This window comes from Colossoma macropomum, unplaced genomic scaffold, assembly GCF_904425465.1.
Source record: "Colossoma macropomum unplaced genomic scaffold, Colossoma_macropomum, whole genome shotgun sequence".
NCBI lineage: Eukaryota > Metazoa > Chordata > Actinopteri > Characiformes > Serrasalmidae > Colossoma > Colossoma macropomum.
In genome coordinates, this window is record NW_023494802.1 from 7,075,402 (window position 1) to 7,089,450 (window position 14,049).

Genomic DNA, 14,049 nt, shown 5'->3' on the forward strand with positions numbered 1-14,049 from the left:
GGGGTCTGCGGGCTATTAAGTACTGTGCTAAAGTCAGAAACCACCTTTACTTATTTAATTTCTTGTCAAAACAGCTATTAAGTACAAGTTATTCCTTTCTTAAGGAGATATTTCTAAGATGATTAGATGTAAGATAAACAACTTGCTTAAAAAAGAAAAAAGTCAAAGAAAAATAAGGGGAAAAAAAAAACAATTTTCTAAAACTGAAGCTGAAAAAAACAACCATGCAAGACCTGGCTGACCAAGAAAACTGTCCCCATCAGACAAACATTTCATATTTGAGAGAGAGAAGATCAACCAACCACTGTGAGAAGACAATTCAACACTCAAAAAGCTGTAAATGAGAAAAAGGAAACAGACAAAAAAGAAGCTGCTGGTGTTCTCAGAACAATGGACTGACTACACCATGTGCAATTGGGATTACTTGAATTATGAGAAGCAGAAAAACAACCAACTTCTGAGACTGAACTTTGGATGAGGAAGAATATCCCTGCAGATTTCAGATTTCTTTCAAAACTGGACAGTGAGTCTTATGAAAGGAATGGAAGCTGTAATAAAGGCAAAGAGTGGACACATTAAACACTGAAACAAAATGAAATTATATTCAGTTGTTGAAGCTTCTGTGTAATTTTAATGTTTAATATGTTTTCTGCTTTTCTCCTGACCCTGATCAATGACTTTCATTTAATGGCTGTTTTAAATGGAAATTAAATTAAGGGTGGTCTCTTGACCTTTGCGCAGTATTGTAGAAGATGATGCTGTAACCTGATATGGCATTATGGAAATTTGTTTATGGTTTCATGTTTGTGGAGAGAACCTAGCAGGTCAGCAGTTTAGCGCTGTTGTGTTGTAATGTTTTTGTCCTCAATGAAAGCAGTACACACATTTTATAACTGGAAGGCTGCTTTATTGTTAATAAAAAGGTTCGTGCTCAAATGAAGATAATTTTATATGTTCTTACTAAGAGTCCAAGTGGTTGTGCCACACACACACACACACCATAATATGTCCTCCTACAACACTGTGTCAAACAATAACAACAGTTTGAAAAGCACTTTTGAATTCTTTTTCTGCAAAATGGAAAAAGCATTTTTTATCATGCTCAAAATGGAACAGTCCAATAACTGAATACTGATACAAAAGTGAGTCTCCGATGGAAAGAACACAAAAATCAGAAGGCAAGCTATTTTTCTTTTCACAAGCCAAGTGGATGATACACAAAGCACAGAAAACAGAACATCTGAACAGTTTTGTAACACCAAATCTAGGAGAAGTGGGCCCCCCCCCCTTGGTTTGTATAGGTATTCCTCTGGCAGTAAGTCAGACACCTTGTACAGACTCAAAGTCCCTGATTTGCATTGTGCTCCATTTTTAATTTCCCCTCTCTTCCCCCTCCATAGGTTGTTCAATATGGCACCATCCTCCAAGACTGCAGGAAAAAAAGCGATTCAGAAAATGCATGGAGAAAAACGCAGAAAAAGGCACACACAATTTGTGAAGTAACATCAGACACAAACCTATGAACACGTACAAACTGAAAATGAGCAAACGGATGTATTGAGAGATTAAAAAAAACCCAGTGATCTGGTTTAAGAATTAATTACGGCACTGAAGTGTTTGGGGAGGCATTAGAGAAATGTGTTACATCAGCATCTCTGTGACTGTTTAATTTTTCAGACTCAGTGTGTGATCACGTTGTCCGTAAGTAAGATGGAGCATATGTGCACATGTGTGTGGTCGTGTGTGGGCCTTCAGAAAGTTAGTACTTGGGATTCACAAAGGTGTGCTGGTAGTATAATCGTCGTCATACAGTATCGAGTTCCAAGCAGCTCCAATAAAAATCGTGCGTGAACTTGTCCCCAAACACAAAAAGGTTTTGACATCCACTGGACGTGTTGCATATAAACAAAATGTGACAGTGCTCTTTTATATATATGCTCTCATACATATACATATATTACGTATTTTTATATATATATTTGTATAGTTTGTCTAATATAGTATCCATGGTACAATATATCATTCAGTTCCCCTCAACAATGTGAAGTGTTGAAAAATAACATAAGAAAGAAAAGAAAAAGAAAGGTAACAAATTTGACAAGGGCATCAGCTGGAAGCCATTCTTACATTGTTGTTATAATCCGATTAATAGTAGTACTTCATCTGTAAAATTCTGTATTTACAAAAACCACAACAATGCATGCTGTTTAAAAGAAAAGCGTATATTACAATACTTATCGTCTCTCTCAAGTTTATTCTTCACTTTTCAGCAATTGTGCCATGTACATCATAGCCCCCACTGAATGATACATTAATACGTCATACAGCGTGTAAATGTGATTTTACAACACAGTACAACTAGGATTAAGGGAGGGGGGTGTTAGGAGAAATTGCATGGTAGTCTATGCTTTTCACTGGGCACCGATTTGGTTGGAGTCCATAGTTCCCACTCTGATTTGAAGACAGGCAGTAGACAGACCCATAGACAGGTCTGAGAGGAAGGGGGAGTGGGGCTGTAAACACTGAATACACAAAAAACGCACATACACTCACACACGCACACACAGGCTCTGATGGTGTGTATTCTCTGACTCCAGTGGCGCGGAGTGCCCGGTTTATTACTGGGACTTGTCCTCATCACCTTCTGCGTCTACAGGGTGGTAAAGGCAGAGAAAAGCATGGCAGGTAAGAGCAACTGTAAAACGCCTTTTTTTTTCTCTGAAGACCTTAGTATGAAAGGTCTCCTGACTACTGATCTTAGCTGTGAAATTTGTTCTCTAATTCCCTGTAACTTCTTATGGACACACACTCGGACAGCCCACGCCATAATGACAGGAATCCTTTAACAGAAATGTAGAAAGAAAGAATACTGAGATAGAGAAGACATTTTGTTCTCTTCCAAGATTTTTGTTTCGTATCAAGAGCAAAAGTAGATGGCAGTTTGCTCAAGAGGTGCCAAACGTAGTGTCTTGATGTTGACATATAGGCATTTTTATCAAAACAAATGGCATTTAAAGAACAGGTGAACTGTCCGATTTCCACAGCTAGATCCTTTGCCGAGATGCACCGCTTAACATCTGACAACTAAAGCGTCCTTCACCTTTATTTAAAAGAATCTGCATATTTCTGCCTTCTCAGACAAGAGCTTCAGGCCTCAAGTACATAGCATGCACGCTGGATAAGGTCTATGCCCTAAACAGTACTCACTGTATCATTCTATCAACAGTCAGAAAGCTACCCCACAACACTAAAACTGGTGAAAAGCTGTAGACACATTCAAAACTGCTACCCAACTGCTCTCCTTTTTTACTTCTTCTCCAAGACAAAAACATTTCTAACAAAACAGACAACCCCTGATATGATCACCATGAGCATGTATTACCTTTAAAACAAATAACTGTCTCTACAAAAAATGTATGTTAAAGAGGTCACCTCTAACTGAGGTCTGGTCCCGACTCACAGACAAAGCATTGTAAGAGATTACAAATGGCATTGTGGCTTGCTGCAACCATTGAATATATGAAGTTTATCGTTAAAAAGACCCTTGATTGCACATAAAAGACCAGAAATTAAGGGCCAAATCATATTGCTGGTGGAAATAAAAACAAATCAGGGTTTGTCTGCCCAAGATTTGATTTGAATTCACTATTTCTAAATAGTACTCTTTCCTTAAGTTAAAGTCTAGGGCAGTGTGTATTGTAAAAAAATCTTTTGATATTCCACTGACTTCAACTATCTAGAGTTTTGCATGATGTGAGAGTTGGTTAGTTGCAAAGCAATGCTGATGAGGGGGTAAGTACGAATACACTATTTGTCAAACCCAATATTTGAATATTACCAAATTTTCCCTTTCCAGTGAAATTACTGAAATGTTTTACCAGTGGACAGCCTCAAACTTATGTTCAAGCCACATTCGTGGTCTGAGCAGAAGTGTCAAGTGGACTATGATTACACATGCATGATTCTGATCAAAACATGCCACCATGCAAGTCATTTCTATGCATTGAACGAGCACAATTAATTACTTATTTATCTGGAACCTGGTCTGAACAAGTCCCTTTCAGCCCAACTCGAAACCCTGATAAATGACCCCAACCCAATTGCAGTGTGAAAGCCCATGTAAAAAAATGTCTTTTTTATGTAAGTATAACAAAGAGATGATGAAAAGACTAGTGACATGGGCTGAACGTTTCTTTTTTTAACCTTCTTTTTTTGCTGATCAAATAATGTAAAGATGCAAGTATATTAATCATACAACTGAAAACCCTTGCATAATGTTCTGGGTTTTGTTTTTTCTTTCTTTTTTTTCTTTTCATTTTCTCTGCATCTCCACTCATTTCAGTCAACTCTGCTGAGAACTGTTCCTCTCCAACGGTCAAATGAGAACGTTTTGGAAACCTCCCTGTACCAAGTGGGAGGTGTCCACTGGATTTCGGCAGTGTAGTGTTTGTTAGGGGTAAATCCATAGTGGAGGAATGCTTAACTCCACACTTGGTGGTGTAAAAGAATCCATCTTCAAAACATCTACTCTGTATACCGCTTGGTCCTATGGCAGGTGGTCCCTATTGAAGATGTCTGCCATGGGCCTTTCATAGAGTTTTCAGTTATTTTTGCCTCAGCGGCTGCTGTTTGAGCAGTAAAATGTTGATCAGTGAGCACAGAAGCCACACAGCAAGTTCACTATGGTTTGGTTTGGTCGTATTCAAAGTGGTAAGAAAACCAAGCTGCTTTCTCTTCACTGGTGCATCTGTAATGTCTGTAAACAACTTTTTTTTCTGATTTTCTGGGTTTTCATTGAAAATGATTTTTTTGTACATTTGTTAGAACGGATACAGAGTTTCATCTCAATTATGTCTCATCTTGCTATATTACCACTGCTGTACTCCTAACACTTAGATTCCTTGACGTCTTTTTGGTTTTTACCCTTCTTGCCTTTGCTTTCGCTCTCGTCCAGTTTCTCTTTCTCCGGTTTGGTCACACTGTCATAGGAGGGCAGTGAGGCAGTAGAGGGCGTTCCCTCCTTCTTGTCCTGGTTGGTCCCTCCGTTCTCCAGCCTGCTGCTGCCAAGGAGCCGTTTGCAGATGAAGCCCCGGCGCACCAGGTGAGCACGGTAAGCCCGCTGGATGACCTGAGCAGACACGTGCTCCTGCTTGCGACGCAGAGTCGTGGTGATGGGCTCGAAGGACACCTTGGAAGGATTGGAGGCGATAAAGCGCTCCTCCATCTGCTGGCGCATCATGTCCAGGTCGCCGCTGTCACCCAGAACGCGCTTGGTAAAGGCAAACAGGATGTCCAGGCAGTGGATGCGGTCTCCGCTCACCATGGGCAGGTCCATGGCGATCAGTTCTATAGTGTTGGGTTTCGGCACCCTCAGTGGGTGCTCCAGAGTGTCGGCGAAATCACTCAGCTTGGCAAATGCAATGAACTGTGAGGCCGTAGGGTCAAATTTCTCCCAGATCTCATAGAAAGACTCAAAGTCGTCCTCACATAGCGGGTCTGCGCTCTCTTCTGTCGCCACACTGAAGTTCTCCAGGATGATAGCAATGTACATGTTTACCACGATCAGGAAAGAGACGATGATGTACATGACAAAGAAGAAGATTCCCACGGAAGGGTTGCCACAGTTGCCCTTTACTGTGGTGCCTGGGTTCTCTTTATCAGGGTCACAGTCTGGAGGGTAGTTGAGAATGGGAGCCAACAGGCCATCCCACCCTGCAGAAGTGGTGATCATGAACAGGCAGATCATGCTATTCCCAAAGGTTTCGAAGTTGTACATGTCATCGATACCGGCTTCACGTTTGACATAGGCAAAGTTTGACATTCCAAAGATGGAGAAGATGAACATAACTAGGAAAAGCAGCAGGCCTATGTTGAACAGAGCTGGCAGTGACATCATCAGGGCAAACAGCAATGTCCGGATGCCCTTGGCCCCTTTGATCAGACGCAGGATACGGCCGATTCGAGCCAGACGAATGACCCTGAACAACGTTGGTGACACAAAGTACTTCTCAATCAAATCTGCCAGGAACATACCTATTGCATGGCAAATAAGACAAACACAGAAGAAAAACAGTTAGCAGAGGGAGCAGAATCTGCATTGTCGTGTCTTTTTCACAGCTGTCATGTGCAACAAGAATATGCAGTAATATGGCACAATGTTGTATTTCAGGAAGACATCCCTATACATTTCAGTAAGATAAATCCCATGTATTTAAGCTAAAATTTTCCCCTCTTTACAAAATGATGGATGTTTACTTACCTACGATAGATAAAATGACCACGACGCAATCAAAGATATTCCAGCCATTGGTGAAGTAGTAATGGCGCAGGGCAAAGAGCTTGAGGACAAACTCAGAGGTGAAGATTACGATGAAGATGAAGTTGACCCAGTACAAGATGTTCTCTGTTTCATCAGACTGATCATCTGTTTCCACCATCATAGTGACCATGTTCAGACAGATGAGGATCATGATGGAGATGTCAAAGACCTGCTGCGTCACAAAGTCAAACACCATACCCTGGACCTTGTTCTAAAAAGGAAACATTTAACATAGAACTGAGATTAGTTATCTCTTATACGTTCATTTGTTTATGTGTGTAGGTGACTGAGAGGAAGGCTTAGGGTACCTGGGGTCTAGGAATGGGTTTCTGTGGTTTCTTTGAACCTAGTTTCTTCATTGCGTTGTAGTACTTCTTTTGTTCTTCTGTCATGAAGATATCCTGACCTCCAAAGTATAGATACACACAATATTTCATTACAATCCATTCAGTGCATAAGCAGCAGTATAACTGTTTCGAAATTAAATAAGCGAAGAGACTTATCTTTTTCTTCTGCTGGTTGAAATTGTCGATGATCACACCAATGAACAGGTTAAGAGTAAAAAAGGAGCCAAAAATAATGAAGATGACAAAGTAAATGTACATGTAGATGTTGTCCTCATACATGGGCTGGTCCTCCACCTAAGAAGACAATAAAAGACTGTTAACAACTGTCAGTGCTGTAGAACTGATGTGTGAATTGTTTTCTCAGTTGTGAAATGCCTACCCCTCGTGAGTCAACAGCTGCATACATAATGTCCATCCAACCTTTGAAAGTAGCCTTTGAGAAAAATTATACATCCATTAATAAAAGATTAGAAATGAACTAAAACATAAGCAACCGTTCAAAAAAGTCCAAATGGCACACTGCTCAAATACATAAGCTGAACTATGGATTAGTAAAGAGGTTTATATTCTTAATATAAAATATATTCTTCCTTCCACTGCATTCTGTAATGGAAGCATTAAATTCAATTTGTAACAAAAAAACTACAATGCCGGAAATGCTGATTATGGTATGCAAGCATAAGGGTCATGGAAGGTAAGTCTTACCACTTGAAGCAGAGCCAGGTAGCCAGCACCCACATTGTCAAAATTGATCTTGACGTTCTTCCAGCGTACTTCAGTGAAATTCTGATAGATGAGCTCAAAGCATTGGGTTTTGTTGTCAACCTCCTCTGGATTGAAGTACTCCTCTGCAGTTTCATTGTAACAGTAATAATACTTGCCCGCGAACAGATTGACTCCCATGATACTGAAAATCAGCCAAAAGATGAGGCAAACCAGCAACACATTCATAATGGAAGGGATGGCACCCACCAAGGCGTTGACTACCACCTAGAGCAAAGTGGAAGAGATAAGGCAATGCAATGTGAGAGACTAGAAATATGCAGATACACACACATATACACACACAAGTACTAACACCTACGTACAAACACATACACAGCAGCTTCATATTTGTATGGCGCTCTACAATTATTTTTAAACACTTTAATTCTGCATTTGAAAATACTTGTTATTCACTGTTTATTTTTTTTCTACTTTAATATATTTATTGATGTTTTCTTAAAAATGTATTAATTCAGTTCTGTTTAACAGTCAGTGACTACCCTTCATTTAATCTCCAGTCAAAATGGATATTCATTTTTCAGCATCAGAAAAAAAAACAGAAAATTACACAAAAGCCTGAAACGGAATATCATTTCATATGTTTAAGTATTTAGTGTGTCCACACATTTCCACTATTGCAGCTTCCATTCTTTTCAGGAGGCTTGCTTTCAGTTTTTCAAAGAAATCTGTGGGGTATTTTCCACACCTCGTAAGTTCCGTCTTAGAAGTTGGTTGTATTTTCTGCTTCTCCCAAAGATATTCAGTGATGAAACTCTGGGGTGGCCAGTCCATTGCTCTGAGAACACCAGCAGCTTCTGTGATTAATTGGCATGTTCTGCATTCTGCTTTCTGACAGTTATACATCCTTTCACACACACAATGTTGAGTTGTCTTCTAACAATGGAAGGATGGACAAAAACACTTGTGGATTCTTTCGGATCTGAGGCAAGAGTGGAGTTGATATTCCCTCCTTTCTCAAAGATGAAAAAAGTACTGTTTAGCTGATGGGACAGTTCTGGTGGCCTGCCAGGTCTTGCAGAGATGTAAGGAGTCCCTTTTACTCTGAATTATCTTATATTTAATCTCATCAGAAATTTCTTTTGAAAAATAAAAAAACCTGAAGGGCTGTTTTGACTGGAAATTAAATAAATGAAGGTTGGTCTCTGATTTTTACACATGACTATAGTATATTTTTTACTTTTAATATATTTGGAGGTTTTCACAAAAACAGGTTCAGCAAACAGATCTGTGGTAGTAAATGTATCATAAAACTGGGCTCAGGATTAATGTCCTAAAAATATGATTGTATACACGATCAGTATCATAAATGGCCGCCATACAGATAGGTAGTGCAGACTCAGTACAAAACCTACAACCCCATAACAACCTCTCCCTCCACCTGTATGGCTACCAGCACCCCCTCCTCCCTTGCTACCCTAATGTCTCTCTAAAACCCCCTCCTGCCCCCAGCTTCAACATCACACTGACAAGCAAGAGCAGGTCTACATACACTCAAACCCCCACTCCCCGTCTCCCTCACCGTCCCCCCATAGCCCTGTTCAAGATCCCATCCACCAGTGAGTAGCGAGGAGAGGAGCGCCATTGGACGCTCGTTAACCGTGTTAGGCAGGCCGAGCCGCAGCTCTCGGGCAGGCAGCTGAGCATGCATGTTTCTCACAGACTCCACAGTGGAGCCATATTCCCTCCTTGCACACAAATAGATACACTGGAATGGCAGGATTCTCCTGGCAGATACTGGGTGTTACCTGTATTAAAAGTAAACCCAATAACCTTAAAGCCACTTGATGTCAAAGATCCACAGACACTTAGAAGGAAATTCATTTGACCATTATAGAAAGAACTTATACAGAGGATATATTATGGGAAATTCTCTTGGAAGCATTATTTCTGGTTGAAAAAAAAAAATCAGGTAGGGACAAAATTAGCAAAACCAAAATTGGCAAAATTACTGAAAGCGTGCTAGGGCCTTCATATTGTATTCTACATAATCCTCATACATCATAATAAAAATAGAAAAGCTCTAAATGAACCAAATTCTCTATCATAGGTGTAATTATTACAATATGGGATCAAAGAGACACCCACAAAAAAGGTATTTGTCAGGAGAATCACTGTTGGCTACTGATAGATCACACATTTAAATGTCACAGAGACATCGCAGTTATTCATGAGAATCAACACACGGCTATAAAAGTGAGGGAAAATGGCTTTCAAAAGTGCATAATGTGCATTGGCAATTGAACAGGACATGCGTGTTACATGGCATCTTTGTGCAAACTCAAGAACCGTTAAAATCAATAAATAAATGGATCAGGAGGGGCACCAGCACAGAGAGATTTACATATGTTTGCCAAAGATAAGATTATTTGATGCATCGTCTGAGTAATCAAAAAAGCAGGGACAGCTCTTTTAGGACAATTTCAGAACAGCCTAAAATGACTGTACTAACTTCCACGTTAATCATAAGAAAAGTAAAAAAAATACAGATCCTTCTACTAACAATCATTTATTCAAATTTTGTTGAGAATACTGATGCCAGTATTTCACTAAATTTGTCACCTCTCTGCGCTGCTGTCTCCTTATCAAGTCATTTATTCATTTTTAACTCTTATTTTTTGTTCAGTTCAAACAAAATGGCATTTCAGTTGATGAACATAGACAATGACTAATATAAATCAAATATAGTATATGTAATTCATTTACGTGTTCTCTTTCTATCAATATGTAATGTTACTTTGAGCTGTACATGTAATTTAATTGAATTACTAACAGGGAAAACTCAGTTTAACAGAGCTTTAGATACATAACATTCCACATTTCACCCAAAAATGACATTCTTAGAAGATCTAAACTGAACAAATAAAATAAATAAATAAAAGAAAATAAATCAGGTAAAGAAATAAAATGATTAAGTGGGACTTCAGTAACGTATATAGTTTGGTAAGTGTGGCAAATTAATTCTGGAAAAATAATTTCTTCGTAAACAAAAAGCCACAGTAGAGGCCTGCAATTAATGCAGCAAAAAATAAATACAGTAAATAGTAAACACATCAGTAATTATCTTGTCTGTCATTTTTGGGTCATTTGATCAATCTGTAGAGGACACAAGTTTTGCCCAGTGAAATGGGCAAATTTTGAGCCACAGCGATGATAATCGGGTTTAAGTTATATGCATCTCTCTGCTCTAGTGGGTCCAGTCTCCCAGTTCCACCACTTCTAACAGGAAACACCGTGCTATGTCCTAATGCCATGCTGTGAATAAAACCACTTACTGCCAGCAGGCTGCCTGGTCAATTTCCTAAGCTTCTGTTTTGACTCATGAAAATCACAAATTTTCATGAAAACATCCTCAAAGCCATAACTTCGTTGTGGTTATGTATCTCGAGATATCTATCATACGTATAGGACCTAGAGCAGAGATACTCAATTCCCGGTCCTCTACATATTACACAGTTTCCACCGTTCTGTTACAGGTGTCGCAGAGGCCGGTCAAATTGGTCTGTTAAGCCTGAGGCTTCGACTCATTTTGGAATAAAAATGCACAGAAGCTTAGCAAATATCTTTCTCTCACACCCACACTGCTGTGTGTGTGAGGTTCTCTTTATTTTCAGTCCTTTGAGCAGATCCTGGACAAGCAAAAGAGAGGTGAGGCGTGGCTCCAGCAGGTTTACCCCGCAGCGCTGCGCTGGCCTGGGCAGCACAGGGCCGAGCAGGCTGAAGTGGACAGGGTGAGATGGACGGGTCAGGAGGAGGGAGGGAGGGAAGGGGGAGAAAAGGTGCTGCACAGTGCTGCAGGTGGGGGAAGGGGGAAGGAAGGAGGTGAGGGGTAGAAAGGCAAGAGAAGCTCAAGGCAACCAGTCCACGGGTAAGAGAGGAGGGACTGAAAGTGACAACAACCAGGCACAACCGCTCACAACCACCAAGCAGGGATGAGTGCTGAAAAGGCTCAGCTTAAAACCTACATTAACTGCCTCAGATTTACGCAAAAATGGCTGAACAAACTAGTCGCAAGGAGTAATTGAAGGCCATGCTGATTCCTTCCACAATCCACTATATATGAATACAGTACTGTGCAAATGCCTTGGGCAACTTGAAAACATTATATTTAAAGCTATTTATCTGGGTAGTAAGCACTTATTTGCTTGGATAAAACAATAGAAAAAATAAATACACATTAATAAAAACAAATAAACATTAATACAACGATCTGTATTTTTTTGTCTGTACGTGTGTTAGGGCCCTGATACATGACGCCAATTGTCAGCCATCGGATGCCATCAGGCTGTCGGTAAGCACTGGTGGCTGACTGTTTCCTGTAGTTTGTGCAGTGTGTGCTGCACTACTGGCTCTAGTCGTTTCTTGTCAGCGCTGTTTTGGCTGATTAAGCATACTAAATCAGCGTCGGCAGTCATAGCGCACGGGTAGAGAAATGGAAAAAGAGCAAAGCGAGCAAATGGCAGTCTCAAGAGGACACATACAGAGACCAGCCTAATTGTTCTATCACTACCATACTGGCATTTTAAAACTGCACTATGTAGGTTTTGAGAATTTGGAGACCTCTCTGGTGGAAATATGTAATTACACACAATGTAAGGAAGAACATTTTATAAAGTTGTCTGTGCTTTGAACCCCCAAGAGAAAATTAATCGATTTTGTGAATGTGTTGAATAAGTATTCAAAGAGAACTTGGTGAAGACGTTATCTTCTGAGAATGCGAGTGACTCATCTGCTGTAGTCTCTGTGATGTGTTCAAGTTCACATTTTTACAGGAGACGAGAGGCAATTGTGTGCTAAAGGAAGATCATCAGTTGGCCTTAGTTGGTGCTACTTCCACCTCATCAGTTTAGTGTCTGAGCCCTTAGCTGAACTATTTCAAACTTCTAACTACTTCACAAGATTTTAAACAAGTTTTGACGTCTTTTACTAATTTACTATATTCATGTTTATCTGCATCGATTCTAATGGTATTAGTGATTTTATGAGGAAAAACACACTTTCTGCCCGAATAAAGTTTTAAATCATTTGCTTGGCCGGCCTAAGACTTGTGCACAGTACTGTAAATTACAGCTGTAAGCACTGTGCAGAGAATGTGCATTATGGTGAGACGTGAGTGATTACTTCACAGTACAACTGTGTGGAACAGGTCTTCCACTCTGAGGTGGCTCTAAGTGATACTGCATGGGGCAGGTGGAGTGGTCAGTTCAGTGGTCTGGTGGATCTGTGCTGCTGGTTGTTCTCTGACAGATGCAAAAGGCGGTGGGGTCAGTGGGATAGGGTAGAGATGGAGGGAAGGGGGCTCTCCATTAAAAGCAGAGGTTGAGAACCAGGCCAAATGAGCAGCCAATTGCAGATCAAACACTCCGTGAAATGGCAAGGTTTATCTCCATTTTTGAAAAATACTTTTGCATGGTACTTTTTTAAGGGGCCAAATGCTACAAAAGGCTGATTTTGTAATCATGTTATAATTTGTGATGAGGCAGCTTTGAAAAATATGCCTTTTTGGTATAATAATGTTAATAATCTTTGTCATCTTCTTCTGTTTTGAAGAATTAACTATGAATCTGTTGAACACAGGAGGATTCCACTAAAATCAGGGAATACTTGTGTTCTAAAGATTTTCTTATTTTTGTCCAAATAACTGCAGCTGCATCATGACTCAAACATTGGCATACGTGGTATTGTTAAGCATGAAAAGGGTGATATCTTTTCATTGGTTGCTGTTTTTAAAAATCCCCCTGGTATGACTTTGGCGTTGTTGTTGTTTTCTTTTGCTCTTTTTGATCAGTTCTAGCATGCTGTAACTGTTGAATAGGCATGCAGAAGGATCAGCTCTATAGCTTTTCTTACCCTCATCCCTTCAAAACGTGACAATGCTCTGAGTGGTCTCAGGGCCCTGAGTGTCCTGAGTGATTTAATGGGCCCTAGATCGGAGAAGCCCAGCGCATTAGCTATAAGGCTGACTATAGACACCTACACAGAAACAGAGAAGCAAAAAAGGATCCAGACTGTTAGACGGATAAAGCTCTCTAGGAAAGAGATGGTCCTAGAGCTGATCGACTGTTGCTTTACACACATACAGAAGTACTTGGGTAGGTATATACATATATAATACTGCTTTTATACATGTATATATCCTCAAGAGAGAGAGTTATGTTAAGTACGGGTTATAGCCATATAGGGGTTTTGAGGCAGCAGAAAGGCCCCTGTTTTTTTTTGTTTTTTTTTGTTTATTTCTGTTAGTTTTGGGATGTCGGTGAGTCTTGTAAGCTTCTTTGTACCTGTAAAAAAATTTGTAGTTGAAAGAGAGAGACAGAGAGGCATAAGACTCAAAGACAAGGATAAAGGAGGCAGTGAAGCATAACACCAGGCTCATTTAGTACTGAAAAATTCAGGGACTTGGGGAGGTGGGGGCTGGCAAGGAAGGGTTAAAGGAGGCAGAGGAGATATCCCTGCAGACGTTCAAAAATCCCAACAGACTACAAGAATCTTACCCTTGCCCTTCTAACATTGTCTCTCCTTGTCGCTCTCGGCTGAGGCATAAAATCCCATACAATTTAAGACAGACATACTAACGGAACCTAAGAGAAAGAATACAGG

The 14,049-nt window shown here is 40.1% G+C and overlaps 1 protein-coding gene across 5 annotated transcripts in view; it reads right to left on the reverse strand.

Annotated features, from left to right (window-relative positions):
* Positions 1–885: 885 nt before the first annotated feature.
* Positions 886–14,049, reverse strand: part of scn8aa (sodium channel, voltage gated, type VIII, alpha subunit a) — a 70,478-nt gene continuing 57,314 nt past the window's right edge. For 3 of the 5 annotated variants that reach the window (XM_036592535.1, XM_036592536.1, XM_036592533.1), the window contains exons 20-26: positions 13,300–13,422; positions 7,372–7,656; positions 7,046–7,099; positions 6,823–6,960; positions 6,628–6,732; positions 6,260–6,530; positions 4,886–6,033 (exon numbers count right to left, since the gene is read on the reverse strand). In XM_036592535.1, the coding sequence (XP_036448428.1) occupies positions 4,886–6,033; positions 6,260–6,530; positions 6,628–6,732; positions 6,823–6,960; positions 7,046–7,099; positions 7,372–7,656; positions 13,300–13,422 (2,124 nt within the window). Of the gene's footprint in view, positions 2,651–2,705; positions 6,034–6,259; positions 6,531–6,627; positions 6,733–6,822; positions 6,961–7,045; positions 7,100–7,371; positions 7,657–13,299; positions 13,423–14,049 lie in introns of those variants that run through there. The other 2 variants (XM_036592534.1, XM_036592532.1) reach the window with 2 other exon arrangements.